The following is a 23,213-nucleotide window of genomic DNA, read 5'->3' as shown; positions in this document are numbered from 1 at the left end:
TCCATTCTGCTGCCATTTGTTTGAATTTGTTTACCTTCTATAATTGAAACTTTGTAGCTTGAGTGGAGGCTTAGGCCTGCAACGGCTGGCAGAAAGCTTGGCTTCCTCTGTTACCTAGGAAAACGTGCTCTCTGTGGCTGTAGCCATCTTGGTTTGGGTTAATTTGCATGCTCGCTCTGATTGGATGGTGGGTGAGGCTTGTGGGCGTGGCTTGTGGGTGTGTCAGAGGTATGGTCAATTTGCATATTTGTCTATTATTATATAGGCTGATTTCAGAGAGGAAGGGAGAGGGAAAGAGAGATAGAAACATCAATGATGAGAGAGAATCATTGATCGGCTGCCTCATGCACACCCCTCCCTAGGTACTGAACCCGCAACCTGGGCATGTGCCCTTGACTGGAATCAAACCCGGGACCCTTTAGTCCACAGGCCAATGCTCTATCCACTGAGCCAAACCAGCTAGGGCTGATCTTAAAAACAGAAAAGACTAAACCAAAAAATTGTTGGAACTAATCAATGAATTCAGTAAAGTTGTAGGATATAAAATCAACAAACAAAAATCAATGTGTTTCCATACACTAACAATGACACAACTGAAAAAGAAATAAAGAAAACTTCTCATTCACAATAGTAACAAAACAATAAAACAGGAAGTAAATGATATGTACAATGAAAACTACAAAACTTTTATGAAAGGAACTAAAGAAAACACATATAGAAATATATCCTGTGTTCCTGGATCAAAGATTAATTTGTTAAAATGTCCATTCTACCCAAAGCCATCTACAGAATCAATACAATCCCTATCAACTTCCAATGGCTTTTTTCACAGAAATAGAAAAAAAATCCTAAAATTTGTATGATACCACGAAAGACCCTAAATAACCAAAGCAATCATGAGAAAAAAGAACAATGCCAGAGGTCTCACATCATATTTCTGATCTCAAACTATGCTACAAAGCTATAGTAATTAAAACAGTATAGTACTGACACAAAAGTAAACACACAGACCACTGGAACAAAATAGAGAGCCGGGAAATAAACTTCTGTGGTTGTAGTTAATTAATTGACAAGTGAGCCAAAAACACTCAATGGGGAAAGAACAGTCTCTTCAACAAATGATGCTGAGAAAACTGAGTAACTACCAGCAGAAAAATAAAACTGGACCCCTTAACCACTCACAAAAATAAACTTGAAATGGATTTAAAAGATGTATACATAGACCTGATACTTTAAAACTCCTAGAAGAAAACATATTAAAGACGTTCCTTGATAATTAGTCTAGGCCTGTGGTCGGCAAACTGCAGCTCGTGAGCCACATGCAGCTCTTTGGCCCCTTGAATATGGCTCTTCCACAAAATACCACGGCCTGGGCGAGTCTATTTTGAAGAAGTGGCATTAGAAGAAGTTTAAGTTTTAAAAATTTGGCTCTCAAAAGAAATTTCAATCATTGTACTGTTGATGTTTGGCTCTGTTGACTAATGAGTTTGCCGACCACTGGTCTAGGCAATGAGTTTTTGTTTATGACACCAAAAGCAAAAGCAACAAAAGTGCAAATCCACAAATGGGACTACATCAAACTAAAAAAAGCTTCATCCCAGCAAAAGAATCCAAAGAAATGAAAAGACAACCTACCAAATGGGAGAAAATATTTGCAAACCATATATCAGATAAGAGGTTGATGTCCAAAATACATAAAAAAATTCATACAGCCCTGGCCAGAGTAGCTAAGCGTTTAGAGTGTTGACCCTTGCACACAAGGCTCATGAGATCAATTCCCTTCAAGGGCACGTACTAGAGGTGCAGGTTCAATTCCCACCCCAGTCAGGGAGTGCGCGGGAGGCAACCAATCTGTGTCTCTCTCATATAGGTGTTTCTTTCTCTCTCTTTCTCTCTCTCCCCTCCTCTCTCTCCCTCTCTCCCACCCTCCCTTTCACTCTCTCCAAAAATCAATGGAAAATATATTCTTGGGTGAGTATTAACAAAACTAAAATAAATAAAAATTCATACAACTCATTTTTTAAAAAAGAAAAATGATCTAAAAAATAGGCAGAGGAACTAAAAACACATTTTTCCAAAGAAGACATCCAAATGGCCAAGAGATACATGAAAAGATGTTCAATATCACTAGTCATAGGGGATATGTAAATTAAAACCACAATGAGATATCACCTTACACTTGTTAGAAGGACTATCATCAAGAATATGAGATAAGTGTTGGCAAGGATGTGGAAAAAAGGGAACCCTTGTGCACTGTTGGTGGGAATGCAAACTAGTGCTACTACTATGGAAAACAGTGTGGAAATTCCTCAAAAAAAATTAAAAGTAGAACTACCATATGATCCAGAAATTCTGCTCTTGGGTCTATATCCAACGGAAATGAAAACAAGATATTGAAGAGCTACCTGCACCCCCATGTTCACTGCAACATTATTCACAATAGCCAAGATATGGAAACAACCTAAGCATTCATGAACAGATGAATGAATAAAGAAGATGTGGTATATATATACAATGGAATACTATTCAGCCATGAGAAAGAATAAAATCCTGCCATCGACAGCACTATGGATAAACCTTGAGGACATTATGCTAAGTGAGATCAGTCAGAGAAAGGCAAATCTGAATGATGTCACTTATATGTGGAATCTAAAAAAGCCAAATTCTTTTATATGATAACTAGAGGCCCGGTGCACGAAATTCATGCACAGAAGGTGGGTGTCCCTCAGCCCAGCCTGCACCCTCTCCAATCTGGGATCCCTCTCACAATCCAGGACTGCTGGCTCCCAACTGCTCGCCTACCTGCCTTCCTGATTGCCCCTAACCGCTTCTGCCTGCCAGCCTGATCACCCCCTAACCACTCCCCTGCCAGCCTAATTGATGCCTAACTGCTCCCCTGCCAGCCTGTTTGCCCCTAACAGCCCCCCCTGCAGGCCTGGTCACCCCTAACTGCCCTCCCCTGCAGGCCTAGTCACCCCCAACTTCCCTCCTCTGCCGGCCTGGTCACCCCTAACTGCCCTCCCCTGCAGGCTTGATCGCCCCCAACTTCCCTCCCTTGCAGGCCTGGTCCCTCCCAACTGCCCTCCCTTGCAGGCCATCTTGTGGTGGCCATCTTGTGTCCACATGGGGGCAGGATCTTTGACCACATGGGGCAGCCATCTTGTGTGTTGGCGTGATGGTCAATCTGCATATTACTCTTTTATTAGATAGGATAGAGGCCTGGTGCAGGGGTGGGGGCCAGCTGGTTTGCCCTGAAGGGTGTCCTGGATCAGGGTGGGGGGTTCCCTTTGGGTGTGGGGCGGCCTAGGCGAGGGGCCTGTGGTGGTTTGCAGGCTGGCCATGCCCCCCGGCGACCCAAGCGGAAGCCCTGGTATCTGGGATTTATTTATCTTCTACAAGTGAAACTTTGTAGCCTTGAGTGGAGCCAAGCCTCCTGCTTGCTCTGTGGCGGCAGCCATTTCTGTTGGGATTTATGTATCTTCTATAATTGAAATTTTGTAGCCTTAAGCGGAGGCCTGGGCCAGCCAGGGCTTCAGAAGCTTGGCTTCCTCCATCACCGGGGGCAACCCTAGTCTCCTGCTCTTTCCAGCTCCGTAGCTGTCGCCATTTCTGTTTGGATTTATTTATCTTCTATCATTGAAACTTTGTAGCCTTGAGTGGAGGCCTAGGCCGGCAAGGGCAGGCAGAAAGCCTCCCTCCTACTCTCTGTGGCTGCAGCCATCTTGGTTGGGTTTATTTGCATATTCACTCCTGATTGGTTCTTGGGCGTGGCTTGTGGGTGTGGCTTGTGGGTGTGGTGGAGGTATGGTCCATTTGCATATTATTCTTTTATTAGATAGAACTAGAGGCCTGGTGCATGAAATTCATGCACTCAGAGGGGGTGGTCCCTCAGCCCAGACTGCACCCTCTTGCAGTCTGGGAGACCTCAAGGGATGTCCGACTGATGGCTTAGCGCTGCCGCGGAGGTGGGAGAGGCTCCCACCACTGCTGCTGCACTAGCCAGACATGATCCCGGCTTCTGGCTGAGCGGTGCTCCCCTATGGGAGCACACTGACCACCAGGGGACAGCTCCTGTATTGAGCATCTGCCCCCTGATGGTCAGTGTGTGTCATAGCGACTGGTCGTTCTGCTGTTCGGTCGATTTGCATATTAGCCTTTTATTATATAGGATGTGATTTTTGTCTTTCAATTTGTTTGCAATGTATTTATTGATTTATTGATTTCTGAATATTGTACCAGCCTTGCATCTCTGGAATAAATTCCACTTGTTCATGGTGTATGATCTTTTTAATATATTGCTGGATCAGATTTGCTAATGTTTTGTTGAGGGTTTTAGCATCTATGTTTATCAGGGATATTGGCCTGTAATTCTCTTACTTTGAAGTATCTTTAACAAAAGGAAGATAATCCAAATAAAAAATGGGCAAAGGATCTAAATAGACACTTCTCCAAAGTGGACATACAGATGGCCAAGAGACACATGAAAAAATGCTCTAAGTCACTGATCATCTGAGAGATGCAAATTAAAACAACAATGAGGTATCACCTCACACCTGTCAGAATGGCTATCATCAACAAACCAACAAATGACAAGTGCTGGTGAGGATGTGGAGAAAAGGGAACCCTAGTTCACTGCTGGTGGGAATGCAGACTGGTGCAGCCATTATGAAAAACAGTATGGATTTTCCTCAAAAAATTAAATATGGAACTGCCATTTGACCCAGTGATCCCACTTCTAGGAATATATCCTAAGATCCCAAAACACCAATTAAAAAGAATATAAGCACCCCTATGTTCATAGCAGCACTATTTACAACAGCTAAGATCTGGTAACAGCCCAAGTGCCCATCAGCAGATGAGTGGATAAAAAGCTGTGGTACATTTACACAGTGGAATACTATGCAGCAGTAAAAAAAGAAAAGAAAAAAAAGGATCTCTTACCCTTTGAGACAGCATGGAGGGACCTGGAAGAGTATTATGCTAAGTGAAATATGCTAGTCAGAGAAAGATAAGTATCACATGATCTCACCCATTTGTGGAATCTAATGAACAAAATAAACTGACAAACAAAATATATCCAGAGACATAGAAGCATGGAATAGATTGATGAATCTCAGAGGGAAAGTGGGGGTGTGGAGTGGGAGTAGGGAGAGATTAACCAAAGAACCTATATGCATATACGCATAACCCATGGACACAGACAATAATGTGGTGAAGGCCTAGGGAGAGTGGGTACAGTATGGAGGGGGCCAATGGGGGGAAATGGGGGAGATCTGTATTACTTACAACAATAAAGGTAAATTTGAAAGTAAATAAATAAATAAGCAGCCAAACTCATAAAAACAGATATTAACTGTTCCCACCAGAAGAAAGAAATAATAATTATGTGACGTGATAGAGGTGTCTGCTATGATATAGAGGTAATCATACTGCAATATTCTACACCTTAAATTTCCACAATGTTTATGTCAATTGTTGCCATCTTTTGGCTTTAAACAAAGCATATTTCTGAATTAATGACTTTCAGAAAAAAAAAACAAGGTATTTTGTTATACATACATAAACAAATTATCAAATTTTGATAGATAAAAATGAAATTATTTCTTTTTTTCAGTATGTACTTTGGCACTTCCATAGTAACAATCCTATGGCTCTTAAAACATTGCCTTTTGAGGGGTAATGGTTACCTTAATCCAAAACATCTGAAGGTAGTTACATCTGAGGAAAGCACTATATTGTTGTAGACCAGTGGTCGGCAAACTCATTAGTCAAAAGAGCCAAACATCAACAGTACAATGATTGAAATTTCTTTTGAGAGCCAAATTTTTTAAACTTAAACTTCTTCTAACGCCACTTCTTCAAAATAGACTCGCCCAGGCCGTGGTATTTTGTGGAAGAGCCACACTCAAAGGGCCAAAGAGCCGCATGTGGCTCGCGAGCCGCAGTTTGCCGACCACAGTTGTAGACCTTAAAAAAGGATCATCATCTAGTGTTTATATAGTGGAAATCATAAATCTATCCCTAACTCAGTGGGTAAAAGCCTGAAGGAATAAATTAAGCACTTTTCACAGTTTTTTAAATGCTTTTAGGAAACTTCAGCAAGTTAAACACAGGATTACAGCTACTGACCAAAGGGAAACTTATTTACAACACTCTGGCCACAATACCACTTCACAATCTAGGGAAATGAAAGCTAGAAAGACCTAAACTCAAATCCTGATCTACCCTAACTTACTGGTCAGAGTCTCTCAGGCCTCACTTTCTCATCTGTGGAATTAATAGAGTTATTCATTCAATGTTGGCTGAATGCCTAAGTACCAAACCCTGTGTTGACAATGGAAGTTTGATATTTTGTTTTGAGTAAATAAAAAGCATAGTCCTGACTTTGCAAAGCTCCTAATCTTGTGAAGATACCAAAAAATGCAACCTAACTCTATGACAAGCCATCATGCCTGGGAAAATTTTAAAAAAGGCTACAGAGAGGATGAAATATAGTTGAGCTGAGACTTAATGAATATAAGTTGCTTAGATGGGGACTATGGGTATTCCTTAAAGAACTGTTCAAAGACAAGATGACAGGAAAGAATGAGAAGAGAGAGGTTTATGTAGATGATGCACAGACTGGGCATCAGGGAGATAAACTTAAGAGCTTTATATGCCACACTAGGGAATTCTGACCTTTAACCTTTAAGAAATAGTAAACACTAAGATTCTGGAAATTGGCTGTAAGCCCAACCAGATGAATCCAATTTGTCTATCATTTCATCTAAAGTTGTTAAGTGTCTTTCAAAGCAAAAATGTTTTAAAGCAAAAAAGCCATCCAAGTTTTGATGCTGATACTATGAAATCTAAAATATTTCATTTAACTGAAAAATTTTAGGACTAGTAGATTTCTATTGTTATAAGTACAGTAGCAAAACATTCTAAAAGCAAGATATATGGCTTCTGTTCTTTATCAAATACAAACTCTGTAAATCCATAGGTGTAAAAAATATACACAGGTATTATATTTACATGCCACCCAAGAGACTTTTCATCCTTTGTTCAAATAAAGCTTCACTCTCTTTGCTCTGAATATTAATTAGCTACAAAAGTACCTAAAGAGAACATGAAGTCCCATTTACCTGTGCTCTGCAGGTACAGGGGGCGGCCAAACAGCAGGATCTCTAAATGGTTCATCTTGACAGGACACAGGGAAATCTGGGGGCTTGTCAATTTTAAAACTTTCCAAAGTGTTGACAATACTTTTAACTTGTTCATATTCTTCCAATAATTCCTGCCGAACCTTAAAATAAATAAATAAATAAATAAATAAATATCCTTTATGCCAGAAATTATTTCAAGTTTATATAAACTGCTATAGAATGCAAGTTTCCTTAAATATTTTTCAAAGTATACAACATGAGTCATTAAAAAAATATATATATATATTCAAAAACAAAGAACTATTTAAAGTGATATAGACAGAAGGGTAGGAATTAGTTAGAAAAAAGACATAATTAAATACCTTTTCACAGGGGAACTAGTAATACACCTTCATAATGAAACTTTATTTCTACCAAGGAATGTAATGACCATGAACAAAATTTAAAACAAGCAACTAATTCAGTAACAAGTTAGCCAGTCCCAGAGAGCTATAATATTAATGCTAAATCATTTTTATATACTTGGAAATAACTTCCAAAAAACAGTTTTTAAATTTTTTATTTATTAATCTTAGAGACAGGAAGGAAGAGAGAGAGAATCATCAATTTGTTGTTCCACTTATTTATGCATTCATTGGTTAATTCTTGTAGGTGCCCTGACCAGGGATCAAACACGGAACCTTGTATATTGGGACGAAGCTCTAACCAACTGAGCTATCTGATCAGAGCTAGCTTCCAAAAACTTATCAGCCAAATTTTTGACCAGCATTTCCTGTCCCAAATCTCACTAAATATGAAATGCCTGCTTATCATGGGCATATGAAAGCCTGAAGTGGTAAAATACTATATGAATAACACACTTATAATTTTTATTTAAATTCTCCTTCATCTAAAATCTGAATTCTTTGGGCCTTGTTAAATTCTTTCAAGTCCTGGGCAAAGTTTATTTTGGGCTCAAAGACCAGATTTTTCCTATATTTAAAAAATCTCATTGAGCACCTAGTATATGGAAATTCTTGTGTTTTGAAACTCTGAGCCAAAACTAATTTTCAAAGGCAAATAACTAATAGATTGAAAATTACATTTATAAATTCAGTTTAACAATTCTAATTTTTTTTATCAGAATGCACACTTTACTGTAAAGCAGAGCATAAGAAATGTGCCTTGAACTTTACCTTGAATAATAGGTAATATTGTTCAAGAAGAGAGAGAGGAAGGAAGAGAGAATCATCACTTTATATTAAGTCATCAATTTAATATATATCGAAAGGAACATATTAAGGAGATGCAGAATAAAAAAAAAAACTAGGAAAAATTCATCTGCTCATATATGCAATTACAAGATATACTTGGAGCAATGAAATTTCAAGAACCTAATGGAAAGAAACAATAGAAATATCTGAATAAAAATGGCAACTATTTAATATTATTAAGAACGTGTCAAGAATATTTCCATGCTAGATTAATAAACCACTCTTATCTGTGGCTAGGGTGCAGGATAAAGGAAAACAACTAAAAATTTCAACTTGAGTTAGAGCAAGTATATTGTTCTCACTCAACATAATCTGGTAACACTTAAGTCAGAAAATAAGCCCAATTTACCCTACAAATTTAGTAAAACATCAATTTCTGACTAGTGGAAAAATTAGAAGAAACACTTAAAAGGCATTAGTACGTAAAATGGAAACTTCAAAGAAATACTTGACTTTGTACTTATAATTTTAAAAGGATTTTAAGTTTTAAGAATAAGTGGAAAATTATAATTCAAGGTTTTTATTAACTGTACTATTATAAAATCAAGTTGTATAGTCAAGAGACAGCAAATATATTAGTGTTTTTTTATTAGATTACTGACCCTTTTGTATTTGTAAGGAATCTTTCAAAAGAAGAATAAACTTTCTTAAAAGAAAAGTTTTATGAAATGGGTCAAACTACATGTAGAACTGAAAGGGGAAAGGGCAAGTAGCAATCATTTATTTCAAAAGTTTGTACTCATAATTAGGCAACTGATCATGAAATTTTTTAAAAAATAAAATAGGTTCAATTAGGATTATGTGTCTTTGAAGTATGTCTCATGAAATAATAAATATGTAAAATATTATCTAGGCAAGAGAGAAAACTATTCAGAGTGCATCTTAAATATACCTCAGTATTCAGACAAGTAAGAACTATTTACATGTCAAGCTCCAATCTTTCAAGAATAGACTGCTGCCCTGACTCACTGAATAATGTGACCTTACCTGTTGCCATTTGCCTCTGATAGCCGGGTCTCTAACTGACTGGCAATGTCTCTGAATCTGCTGGATCACCCCTTGGTAATATACCATTGATGAGTCATAATTTCCAAGAAGTGCATATTCTCTTCCTTTCTTTGCATTGTCACAAATCTCAGCCAAGTTCATCTTCTTTCAGAGACCTAAACATTAAATATAATGACTTTTTATTAAGTTTTCAGCACTGACTTCAAAATATTTATTATTATTCTTTAAAATATCAGCTTAAAACTACACGGAAAGCCAAAATGGTTTTCTCTTTGTTTGAGGTTATCTGAATGCATCTTACAATACTGAACAAAGTTTCTAATTTTGGCAGCACAAAGGAGTTCAGAGAAGAACACCCAAGACAATAATGAGAAATTACACAGCTCTGAACTACGGATTCATGTTACAGGTACTGGTTTTCCTTGCTCATTTGTAATGACAACAAGCTGCAATAATAGTACTAAAGATGATCTTGCTTAATTTCTTTCAATTTATTCTTGATAATGAAGAAATATATGAATATCACATATTTTCCAATTATGTCAATTAAAACCGCAGAATTTCTCACTAAAACTTTTTGACCTAAAAACAAAAAGTCATACTGAAGAAACACATTTTAACAGAACAGCCTAGTGTCCACGCATCATTTATGTGCCTTTAATGTGCCATACAACTTAAATCTAAGCAAAATCCTATGAATTAAACTACCTGAGCTCTTTTTGTTCAACTGTAATCACCCATGATCCTGCCATTCTCTATCACTTTTTCTTTCTTGTCTGTGCAAATAACTATCACTAATCTTTTCCATTCTACAAGATGCTAGAAGACCATCATCTGAAACTCTGGTTTCCACCAAAGCTCCCCAGCCCATCATTCTAGCTTTTCTTCCAGGCTTTCTAAACATCTCCCAGAATCATTCCAGACTTCCATGCAGAAATACTTTCCACTCAAGACTACTGCCCTGGCTGGTTTGGCTCAGTGGATAGAGCATCGGCCTGGGGACTGAAGAAGGGTCCCAGGTCCGATTCCAGTCAGGGGCACATGCCCGGGTTGTGGGCTCGATCCCCAGTGGGGGGCGTACAGGAGGCAGCCAATCAATGATTCTCTTTCATTATTGATGTTTCTCTCTCTCTCTCCCTTTCCCTTCCTCTCTGAAATCAATAAAAATATATTATAAAAAAAAAAAAAAGACTACAAAGAGTAGGAACTACAGAGATACAGAAGAATGACATCCCGGGAAGAAGTCCAAATTGCCTGTTCTTATTTCCTCAAACAGCAGACCAGTGAATACCCTTAGAAGAGAAAATCAAATCGCAGTTTTTCCATGCCTCCCTGAGGGAATTCGAGCTTGGTGTGGGTAGTTTGGCTCTTCCTCTCTGTCTCTTATCTATTCTTAAGGGGCTCTAACATCTGCCTCAAAATTAACCACATCTAGTTCTAGGCATTTTAAGGGACTACAGTACTTTCTTGAAAATAAAGCTGTTTCCTTTATGTGTTTTGGCATGTTATATCTGCCCCTTCGCCAAGCACAGGTTCACTGAATGCATCATCTATGTTACTTGAGAATTACATTGCAGCTAATTGTACACTATTTTTACACGGTAAGAAATTCCAATATTCTGTAGATTAATAACAGAATATAGAACCGTAGAAAGCCTCTTCTCAAATTAAATATTAACACAAAGCAGGAAGGTCTTTTTACAGTGAAAAATCTGCAATTAATAAATCCAATAGAAACAAAACTGTTCTATATATTTTCTTTTAAAGTCACTGTGAGACTAAGCATTAATTCTGCTATTATGTGCAGGTACACAACTTTGCAGAATAAAAATACTTTGATATAAAGCAGCAGTCAGCAAACTTTGTCTGTAAAGGATCAAACAGCAAATATTTTAAGTTTTAAGGACTAATGGGCAATATTGAGGACATTATTTAAGTAGTGACACAATGAGACAAAATTTCCACAATTTTTATTGATGAAATTCAAAATATTATACTGATAATAGTTGAGCACAACTTTCTGTAAAACAGGTCTTCTAATAAAAATTAAACTCTTTGGGGGAGGATGAATATTTCACTTAGTGGGAATTCAAAGTTACTGTTCCCTAACATCAAAATCAAATGCAACCCTGGCCAGTATGGCTCAATTGTTTGCAGTGTCGTCCTGTACACCGAAAGGTTGTGGGTGCAATTCCCAGTTGGGGGTACATACATAGGTTTTGGGTTTGATCCCCAGTCAGTGCACATATGGGAGACAACCAATCCATGTTTCCCTTTCTTTCTTACTCTCTAAAATCAGTAAACATATCCTCAGGTGAGGATGTTTTAAAAATTCAAATGCAAATGTTCATACATTGATGATTTCAATGAAATTTTATGTATTTCATGTTTGAAAATGTCTTTTTACCCAGATAGATACTGTCACATACTGATATCAAATCATAAGAATATAATTTCATTCAGCATAATCATTGTTTGGAAGGCATTTAAAGAATCTATTCTTTTGATATTGTCCTTTGCATGTCATTATACATTGCAGATTAACCTCTTTCAACTGAGTTAGGAGGAAATGCCTCACCTGCACAGTAAAATGTAATTTGTAATATGAAAATATTCTTTGCACTTGCATCAAAGTCTGAAAAATGATGCTAAAACTGTAATTTGAGCACAGAAAATACATGTACTGCAAATCCTGTGTGTGTGTGCGGGGGGGGGGGTAATGAAGATCTCACTTCTTTAACTTTTGACTGCATGGAAAGCTACATAAAACAGTTTCGGCCAAAACCGGTTTGGCTCTGTGGATAGAGCATCAGTCTGCGGACTGAAGGGTCCCAGGTTCGATTCCCGTCAAGGGCATGTACATTGGTTGCGGGCACATCCCCGGTAGGGGGCGTGCAGGAGGCAGCTGGTCAATGTTTCTCTCTCTTCAATGTTTCTAGCTTTCTATCCCTCTCCCTTCCTCTCTGTAAAAAATCAATAAAATATTTAAAAAAAAAAAAGTTTCGTATCACTTCAAACAACATTAGTTGGCATTGAAATGGCCAGGCTGAGGGACCCCACCCCCCCCACCCCCGACCCCTCTCCAAGTGCATGGATTTAATGCACTGGGACTCTAGTGAGAATATAACAGAAGTCTCTGTACTGAATTCTGTCTAGTACAAAAGTACCTATGGATAATATGTAAACAAATGAATGTGGTTGTGTTGCGATAAAACTTTATTTATGGACACTGATTAATGAATTTCACTTAATTTTTACATGTCGCAAAACAGTATTCTTCTTTTGACTTTTTTAACCATTAAAAAAATGCAAAAACCATTCTTAGTTCATGGGTGATACAAAAACAAGTGGCAGGCTGGATTTGGCCCCAAATTGTAGTTCGCCAACTCCTGCTTTCCATTTGTCATAAGAATCTAGGAAAACAAAAGTAAATTAAAACCCAAAAAGAGTAGAAGAAAGAACATAATACAGTTAAGAGCAGAAATCAATAAAACAGAAACAAACAACAGAAAATTTCAACACAGCCAAAAGCTGGTTCTTTGGAAAAATCATTAAAATTGATAAACCTCTAGTGACACTGACCAGGAAAGGGAGAAAGAAAACATAAGTTACCAAAATCAGAATAAAGGAGGGGCTACTACTACAAACTTCAGCAATATTAAAAGGCAAAAGGGGACTTAATGAAATTAACAAATTCTATGAAGGTCACAACATACCAAACTTACTCAAGAAAAAATATAGTAATTAATCAGAATAGTCCTACAGCAATCAATGAAATTCAATTTGTAATATAAGATCTATCTGGAAAAAAAAAACAACACAAAACTCCAGATCCAAATGCTTCACTAGTGAATTCTCCCAAGCATTTAAGGGAAAAATAAAACCAATTCTACACAAATTCTCTCAAAAAAGAAGAGGTGGAAAAACATCCAACTCATACTTTAAGACAAACCTTACCTTGATACAAAACCAGACATTATAAGAAATTTATATACCAATATCCTTCGAGAACGTAGATACAAAAATTTTAAATTTTAGCTAATCAAATCCAGTAATATATATAAAAGATAATGCATTATGCCCAACTGGAGTTTATACCAAAAATGTAAGGTGTTTTATTATATTTAAAACCAATCATATAATTTTTAAATTTTTTAATTACAGTTTACATTCACTATTACTTTGTATTCATTTTAGGAATACACCATAGTGATGAGACAATCATGTACTTTATAAAGTGGTATTTCCAGTACACACCTGGCACCAGAGATAGTTATTACAATTTTATTGACTATATTCACTATTCTGTACTTTACATCCCCATGATTATTCTGTAACTACCAATTTAACTTCTCAATCCCTTCACCTTTTTTCACCCAGTCCCCACAACAATCCCCCACCAGCAACCATCAGTCTGTTCTCTGTATCTATGAGTCTATTTATTTTATTTGTTCACTTATGTTGTTCTTTAGATTCCACATATAAGTGAAGTCATAGGGTATTTGTCTTTCTCTGACTGATCCATTTCACCCAGCACAATATCCTCCAAGTCCATCCAAGCTATCGCAAATGGTAAGATTTCATTCTTTTTTATAGCCAAGTAATATTCACTGTATCTATGCACCACCACTTTTTATCCCTTTGTCTATGGGCACTTGGGTTACCTCTACACCTGGGCCACTGTAAACAACACTGCAACGAACATAGGGGTGCACATATTCCTCCGAATTAGTGATTTTTGTTTCCTCGATACATACCCAAAAGTGGAATTGCTGGGTCACAAGGCAGTTCCCTTTTTAATTTTTTGAAGACCCTCTATATTGTTTTCCATAGTGATTGCACCAATCTACATTCCCACCAACAGTTCATGAGGGTTCCCTGCTCTCCACATCCTCACCAACACTTGTTGTTTGCTGATTTATTGATAGCCATTCTGACAGGTATGAGATGGTCTCAATTAGAAATTCTCTGATGACAAGTCACATTGAGAATCCCCTGATGTCTACTGGCTATCTGTCCTTTTTGGAGAAGAGTCTACTCAGGTCCTTTGCCCATTTTTTAATTGGACTGTTCTTTTTTTGGGGGGGGTGGGGGGTGAGTTGTATGAGTTCTTTACAAATTGTAGATATTAACCCTTTATTGGATGTATCATTGGCAAGTATCTTCTCCCATTCAGTAGGTTGTCTTTTCATTTTGTTGATGGTTTCCTTTCATACTTTCACTAGGGCTACCATATATAACTATGGTTACCTAGGAAAGTATTTAAGATAATGCTGAGTATATTAAAATATACATATATTTTAATTTACAAATAGATGCTTAAATATTAGTGAAATCATAATATAAATCAGCCCAGAAATGAGATGTCGTCAGAGAATCGAACAATTTTAGAGCTATTGGGATCTCAAATCACATAGTGGAACTCTGTTTCTTTGAAGATGAAACCAAGTCAAAGACATTACTACTATTGATGGACTATAAAATAACATTTTATAGTGTTTAAGGAAGCCTCATTAAAAAGAATAACTGATGAATCCTTTTATAGATCATTTTGTAATGTAACTACTACCTGTTCTACCTGACTCATATAGTAAGGTAAAGTCCTAGAACGTGGTCTTTTGCCAACAGAAATGACAATCCTGCCATGTTGTTGATAAGGAGGGGGAGATGGGCAAGAGAAAGATCTGCAGTTATTGAGCACTGAGGGTTTACCTTCATGAAGCTGTCTAGTCTTCCCAACAATTTTGTAAAATATAAAGTATTTATATCTTTTTGAGTCCCAGAACTAGACAACAGATCTACCCGACCCCTTTCCCTGCACCCGGAGAATATTCTCTATAAAAGAATTCAATTACACATGCTGATAAAACAGTGCAAAGTATTAATTCAAACTATCTGCAAGGGCCTATCTAGTTTTACTCTGATATTTACACAAAATAGACAATAATGATGTTAAATGAATAAATCCAAAATTGTTGAGGAATGGTCCAATCATAAGTTCTTGGTCTGGATTCTCTTCTCAGTAGCACAACAGGCTACTGGTTTCTTCAATATGTTAAGCTCTCCTTTAGTAAATCAATCAATTAAAATTTAGAGAAAACAATCACACAACCTCGTGTTTTGCTGTCACTGAAAATTACTGACTTCTAATCTCGGCTCAGTGAAACAATTCTTCCTTGTGCTAACTCAGTCCCTTTTCCACCATGGTTATGCCAAATCCCCACCATTATCTTTTCCTAACCCCAATCTCTTCCCTCACCAGTTAACCTTTATTCCTATCCACCTCTTAGAAACCATAAGCTTTGAACTAGCTCACCTTTCACCACCCAACCTATAAATATCCAACCTACCAGTATTCTCACCTCTTCTGCCTTTTCAGTGCAATTCACCACCTGTCGACACCAGCACTCTGCCTAGGAACACAGCTAGCACTTAGTTGGCACTTATAAAATGCAACAAATTAATTGTTTCACCCTGCTCATCCTGTCCTTTCTTACATTTTGGGGGACCTCTCTCAGCTCTCTCCTCTCTTTTCATCCTCTACATCTTCAAACATTTCCTTTTCATTGGTTTTTTCCCCTAATAGCATGTTATCCATCTTAAAGCAAACAAACAAAATAAAACAACCTACAAACCTTTTTTGTTACTGCCTCATCTCTTTCTTTTCTACGTAGTCATGCTTCATTAAGATAAAAAGTTGGGGTGGAACACTCCCTCCCAGGAGCACACCCATGCCTTTCTTCCCTCTTAGGCAGGGAGCTCCTAAACCCGTGGTCGGCAAACTGCAGCTCGAGAGCCACATGCGGCTCTTTGGCCCCTTGAGTGTGGCTCTTCCACAAAATACCACGGCTTGGGCGGGTCTATTTTGAAGAAGTGGCATTAGAAGAAGTTTAAGTTTAAAAAATTTGACTCTCAAAAGAAATTTCAATCGTTGTACTGTTGATATTTGGCTCTGTTGACTAATGAGTTTGCCGACCACTGTCCTAAACTTTAAGGGTCCCCTGGAGACTTGCAACCAGGGGAGCAATAGGCAGCAGCAATGCATTCTGGGCTAACCCGCTGAACCTGTCTCCAAGGCACCCTTTTCTCAGAGAGCTAACAGGAGCCCTATCTTGGCTCTCACCTGTTGCTTCCTCCATCCTAAGCCCTTCCTTGTTTCACTGTCCCCAGCTGTAATAAATGTACTCTCAAAATCAAATAAATAAATAGTGTGACTGATAATTTTATATTAAGGAAGTACTGTCAATTTTTTTGAGTAGGATATTATACTTACATATTTTTAAGTAATCCTTAACTTTTAAAGATATGTATTTAAATAATTACAGATAAAAGGATATGATATCTGAGTTTAGCTATAAAATAATCCAGTTGGGGGGCAGGAGTTATAGATGAAACAAAATTGATTATGTGTTCATTCTTCAAGATAGGTGATGGACTCGTGGGAGCTCATTTATTTCCTTTTCCTTTTGATATATATTATTATGCAAAATTTTAAACTTTTTTTTTTCAAGTAACCTATGCTCAGATTCCTCTTCTTAATTATTGCAAAGTTTAGAAATTATTTGAAGCCACCAAATTCATTGGACACACTTCTATCTTTAACCTTACTTGCACTCTCCGAGGCACCTGATACTCTGGCCCACTCTGTGCTTACTTTCCTTCTCCTTTGTCATTTGTTATGCATGCTCTCTAGGATTCTTCCTCTGCCTCCTAACCTCAGTATACTGTGTCAGCTTTACTCCCACTTCCTCTCAAAAATGCCCAACACACACCATAAATGCTGCTGCTTTGCAAAAGTTCCATATTCAAACTTCTCCCTTCTTCGTTTCTACACATTCCTCCTCTGTGAACTGGTCCATTCCCTTCTATAACTTCACTATGAGCATGTAAAGCTCGACCTCTAGCCCTGAGCTCTCTCCAGAACTCCAGATCCAAATGCATCCTTACCTGAATACCCCACAGGAACCTTAAACAGTCAAAACTGAACTGATTTATCTTCATCTTTCACCTCCACAAAAACCTGCTCCTTCTCACCTCAACCAATGGTTTCATGATCCTGTCAGTCATTCTAGCCAGGAAACTAGGAATCAGTTGTCTTACAGTTCCAAATTTTCCTAGCCCCAACACCCAGACTCTTAAGTCAGATCAATTTTATCTCTTAAACTAGAGGCCTAGTGCACAAAATTTGTGCACGGATAGGGTCCCTACGCCTGGCCAGCAATCAGGGCCAATCGGGGCCTTCCAGCTGCCCCCCAGGGCCTCCCTTCCCCGGCTGCCAGCTACTGGCCAGGGCCTTCCTTCATTCCACGCCACCCCATGGTAGTCAGCACACGTCACAGCGAGCAACTGAACTCCCGGTCTCCCGAACTCCCAAGGGGATAATTTGCATGTTAGGCTTTTATATATGTAAGAAGATAGATATTTCTACAATCCATCTCTTTTTATAATTCCAACTGCTTAGTTCAGATTCTCTTCATTTCTCTACTGGATGTTGTTGTTATTGTTGTTCTAAAATTGGTTTCCTTACCACCACTCTAAATCTATCCTCTCCAAGGTTCATTCTCCACAATGAAGCTGGAGTTTTTCTTTCTAAAACACAAATCCAATAACACTACTCCACTTGAAATTCTTCAATGGTCACTCCAGGTTGGAGAAAAATTCTAAACTCTTTATCATGGTACTCGAGCACTTTTAGATCTGGCCTCACCCACTCTGCATGTATTCTGGGATTCAGTCATCAGAATGGCCTAGTTTTCCCCCAAATACAAAGCACTGAAATATATCCAAAAAGCATGTTGCTCCATTTACCTAGAATGACTTTCCTCATCCTCTGTCCAGTGAAAAAGTTTACTGAACGTTCTTAGTACAAGTCAAATGTCACATCATTCTGGAGACTTACCCTGATCTCCTTAGACAGAGTCAGTATCTTTCTATAAAAGTGTACAGAGAATGGCACTATTGAATGAGATCCTGACTCAGATGAGTTAGACACATGTGGATTGAAATCCCAGGTTCGCACCTTATCAGCTACGACTTTGGCCAAGATCTCTAAGTCTGTTTTCTCATTTCTAAATGACAGTTGTTACTTCACAAAATTGTGAGGATTCTATAAGGGGCTAAAGAGTAAGTATTCAATACATGTTAGTGTTATATTACTATTAATTCCTACTCTGGGCTCCTATAGCAACTTGTACCCATCTCCAGCCCACTACTGGTATTGTGATGACATGACTCTTCCCCATGCAGGACACCCACCATCTTCTATCATCTCTATATTCCCACCACCTGGCATAATGCCTAGCACATAATACATTCTTAATAAATCCTGAATGAATAAATAAAATACTTCAAATCCCTATCTATCTATCTATCTATCTATATATCTATATATATATAAAAAGACAGCAACCGGAATGCCGGAACAACCGGAATGACTGGTCACTATGACGCCCACTGCAGCCAGTGAACTGGCCCATCAGGGGGTGGGGCCAGCAGCCAACCTCCCGCAGCCCCTCCCCCTAGCCAACCCCACCCCTGATGGCCCCCCTACCCCAATAGGGGGTGGGACCGGCCGGCCAACCTCCTGCAGCCCCTCCCCCTGGCTGGCCCCACCACCCCAGTGGGCCCCCAATACCCCAATTGGCCCGTAGCCCCTCCCCCCCACCGGACCCACTCCTGATCAGCCCCCACCACCCCAATTGGCCCAAAGACCCTCCCCCAGCCAGTTCTACCCCCAATCAGCCCCCCCACCCCAATCGGGGGCAGGGCCCACCAGCCAATCACCCATGGCCCCTCCCCACAGCCGGCCTGGCCCTAATGGGCCGATGGGGGCGGGCCAGCAGCACCCTCCTCCCAACAGGCCCAGCCCCAATCCACCCCGATTGGGGCGGGGCTGGCCAGACCCCACCCGTGCACGAATTCATGCACTGAGCCTCTAGTACTATATAACAGAAGGCTTTAATTTTTGGCTTTAATTTTTTTCTAATGGTCTTACCAAACCTACTTTCCATCACCTTGTACAAAATTGCTACTTTAAGTAAAATTTACAGAGGCTAGCTTCATTTTAATTGACAAAAGGAATTTGATACTGGCCTTGAATTGTTTTATTGTTTAAACACACACACACACACAAAAGCACACCATACTACCAACAATTTTCCGACACCCTATATAAAATACAAAATTTCTAGGATGGTTATCTATTAAAGAAAAAAATCCTAAGGGTCGTCAAGGCAGGTTGCCTAAGTCTGTGTCAGCTTCCTTACCACCAAAACCTAAGCTAACTCTGGGGAGTAGGGTGTACTCCAGAGCACTGGTTAATAATAGTAGTAGTAGTAGTAATAGAATACGGCATTTTTCATCCTGAAAACATGCTCCTGAGAAATTCTAAAGAACTGACTAATCAAAAAATATATATATATATTACTAATCACTGCTAAAAAGAAAAAGTCTTCGATTTTTAGAGTTGATCTAATCTTCAAAATTGAATCAAAATATGTGTAGGCACTGTTCAAGCTGGGGGAGGAGGATAACTCATTTTGCAATCATGACCCTCAGGAAGTAAAATGCAAAAATGCAAAACGGTAAAAACTCCAGGTACTACGATATAATAGCAAAGTATCTTTTACCACGTCTACACTTAACCTTTAAACGCCAATGAATTGTTAATCAGTGGGTTTAATATGCAAACACCTCTGGGCTACTGCAGAATAAACATAACTAAAAACGTAGAAATAAACGTATCAGGGGAAGGAGAGCCTGATAAAATTGAGCTCCTCGGGTCTCACATCAAACGTGTGCCGTACACACGGTTCTGCACCGAGAGGCAGCAACCTGGGGGGTCAGAGGCTCCGCAGGCCCACGGCCCCGCAGCGGGGTGGCTGGCGGCTCCTCCCCGAGACAACGCAAGGCGCTGGCCCCGCCGGGGAGGGCCGAGCCCGGCAACCAGGGCGGGCCCCACGGCCGGGCGGAAAGTCAAGTCTCACCTCCACTTCCCTTTCCTAGCTCACAGAGTCAGTCACGTTCCGCGACCACCCAGGAACCCCTCACCACAAAGAGAGATTATTCACTCCCGCGGTCCGCTTTAGGTTTATCGGTCTCTCCCAGCCGTCAGGGCCGCTGGGCTTTGTAGTCACCCGTCCAGGCCGCCCATCCAAGACCATGAGCCAGAGAAGCCACTGAACTACAATCCCCACAATGACCCGCGCCTCTCCCGCTCCCGGCGCGAAGGCTGGCGCTCCAGGGCCAGCGACAGGGGACCGAGTATGGCTGTCACCCTGGGCGCCCCACTGCCTGCTCTCCCGCTCACGCTGGTTTCTCTTGGACTCATTACCCCGGTGCCGGAGGCCGGCCGAATGTTGGTTATGCGGTCCAGGTCAGGTGGGGTGGGGTGGAGCCCTGGCCACCGCTCCGCCGCTGTGGAATCCGTTAGTTCACGACGTGCGTGAAGAGGCGGTGGCGCGGCGTACGGTTGCCATGACAGCGCGGGCTGCGTGGTGGTGTCAGCGAGGGAGTTCTCGGGAGTCAGCTTAGGGAGGAGCCTGGGAATTCCGCCGCCTGCGGGGGAAACGAGGTGCGAAGGTGCGTGTTTGAGAGAGGGAGACGGTGACATTGAGCAGGACGGGTGACTAATTGCGCTCTAGGGCTGTGTGACGAGCCCTGCCAGCAGCCATCCCGGCGGCAGCGTGCCCTGTTCCGAGGCTGAGCTGGTGAATGCGGCTGGATTCTAAGAGGACACCTGTGTCATCAGAGGAGGGCATCCCGGAGGGCTGGTCCCTTCTGCCGCTTTGCAGTCTGAGCCACCTCGGTTTGGGCTCTCACCAATGAAATCACACTTGCAACCTTTCACACCTCCTTCCTGCCATTTTCTGAGCAGTGGGAGAGAAGGGACTCTTGTAAGATGTAATGCATACGGCTTTTAGGCTGATTCGGGAGTTTTGAGAACTTGCAAGTAGCATGTGTTTCCTTTGCATTTAAAAAAAATATATGTTATTGATTTTAGAGAGAGATAGAAACATCGATAAGAGAGAAATTTCAATTGGCTGCCTCCTGAATGGCCCCTACTGGGGATCCAGCAGCAACCCAGGTGTGTGCCCTGAGGGGGAATCAAACAGGTGTGGACCAAAGCGGCCAGGTGCTAACCTGACAAGCTGCATGGAGGTCTTGCAAAAAAAAAAAAGACCTAAAGTAACCACAAAGGATAGTCTGAAATAGGCTCTGGTGGTTTGGCTCAGTAGATAGAGCTCCGGCCTGTGGACTGAATATTCGTGGGGGGTCGATTCCTGTCAAGGGCACATGCCCAGGTTTTGGGCTTGATCCCCAGTGGGGGGTGCAGGAGGCAGCCAATCAGTGATTCTCTCTAATCACTGATGTTTCTATCTCTCCCTTCCTCTCTGAAATCAACAAAAATATATTTTTAAATAAAAAAAATAAATAAACTTCAACTAAAAGCAGTTATGGTGGGTAGTTACGTCCTAGGCCAGTGTCTTCACTGACAAGATCAACCTTTACCTTAACTGCTTCGCCTATCCGTCTTTTTGCATCTATGATAACATATCTTTGAAATGTCTGGTTAACTTGTAACTTTCATTTTTCAGCACCCCTTGGGGCACAATCTAATGTGCTTGGGCACCAGGACAGATACCACAAATTCCTTCATTGTTATTGTTATCATGTTAATTGTTGACTGTTAACTATCCTGCACCCACATAAGTACGTGTCTATCATTTTACTTTTTAGCCAATCCCAGATGTTCCCTTCTCCCCCCCCCCCCTTTTTTTTTCTTTCTCCCACCTCTCTATCACCAATGGATTTCATGTAACCCACCTAAGTCCCCTCCTTTGATTACATTGTATAAAAATAGATGAATAAACCGCCATTCTCTGGAGCATTATCCCTATCCATTGAGATACTTCTTCCCAGCAATTGTCGACAGTTTGGCTCAAATAAACTCACAAAAATTCTTTACAGGTTTGAATGGTTTTCCGTTAACACAAGTGCCCTCTTTATGTATGGATCGATGCTGAGCCACACCTGCCGGGCTTCCCTTGCATTTTGATCTGTTTGTTGGTTCCCCATACCACCTCAGAGATGCTGTGGGGGAGGAACAAACTTTACCCTCAAGGTGCTTTCCACTGGTCTAATAAGACATGAGAAGATTAGCAAGAGAAAGTGACCAAATTTAATACCTGAGAATCAGTGACCCCACCTGCTGGAGAGGTTCAGAGACAGAAAGGGGAAAATGGATGTATAGACATCCTGAGCTAGTTTCAAAGGGTCATTGCAAGAGGATAAGAAAAGCATATGTTCAGTAAATAAAAGTTTGTCCTACCCCCGTGGTCGGCAAACTGCAGCTGGCGAGCCACATGCGGCTCTTTGGCCCCTTGAGTGTGGCTCTTCCACAAAATACCACGGCCTGGGCGAGTCTATTTTGAAGAAGTGGCGTTAGAAGAAGTTTAAGTTTAAAAAATTTGGCTCTCAAGAGAAATTTCAATCGTTGTACTGTTGATATTTGGCTCTGTTGACTAAAGAGTTTGCCGACCACTGTCCTACCCTATAGATAGGTCAAAACTGATAAGATAATCTCTTCTTATAGGCAAGGCCCCTAATTCAAGTTCTAGATAGTTAAGGGAGGGGCAGAAGTTTTTCTTGAGCGGGTGGCTAAGTTACCTTTAGCTCAAAAAAATCTGCATACCAGAGGCACATTTTGGGGTGACTTGTTCTGAACCCCCACAATGCAGTGTGGTACAAACTGAAATTAGGAGCCCAAGCTTCTACCACTTTCTCCTTCCCATCCTGATGCTACACT

At 40.2% G+C, this 23,213-nt stretch overlaps 1 protein-coding gene across 6 annotated transcripts in view; it reads right to left on the bottom strand.

Annotated features, from left to right (window-relative positions):
• Positions 1-20,896, bottom strand: part of KATNAL1 (katanin catalytic subunit A1 like 1) — a 165,620-nt gene extending 144,724 nt beyond the window's left edge. For 5 of the 6 annotated variants that reach the window (XR_008556563.1, XR_008556564.1, XM_054718732.1 and 2 more), the window contains exons 1-3: positions 20,392-20,557; positions 9,386-9,561; positions 7,125-7,285 (exon numbers count right to left, since the gene is read on the bottom strand). Coding sequence is in view for 4 of the 6 variants with exons in the window: in XM_054718732.1 (XP_054574707.1) it covers positions 7,125-7,285; positions 9,386-9,547 (323 nt within the window). In the remaining 2 variants the exon portion in view is untranslated. Of the gene's footprint in view, positions 1-7,124; positions 7,286-9,385; positions 9,562-20,391; positions 20,558-20,738 lie in introns of those variants that run through there. The other variant, XM_054718731.1, reaches the window with a different exon arrangement.
• Positions 20,897-23,213: the final 2,317 nt, after the last annotated feature.

The sequence above is a fragment of the Eptesicus fuscus genome, chromosome 7 (genome assembly GCF_027574615.1).
Source record: "Eptesicus fuscus isolate TK198812 chromosome 7, DD_ASM_mEF_20220401, whole genome shotgun sequence".
NCBI lineage: Eukaryota > Metazoa > Chordata > Mammalia > Chiroptera > Vespertilionidae > Eptesicus > Eptesicus fuscus.
Note: the sequence above shows the minus strand (reverse complement) of the source record. Positions and strands in the feature narration are given on the sequence as shown.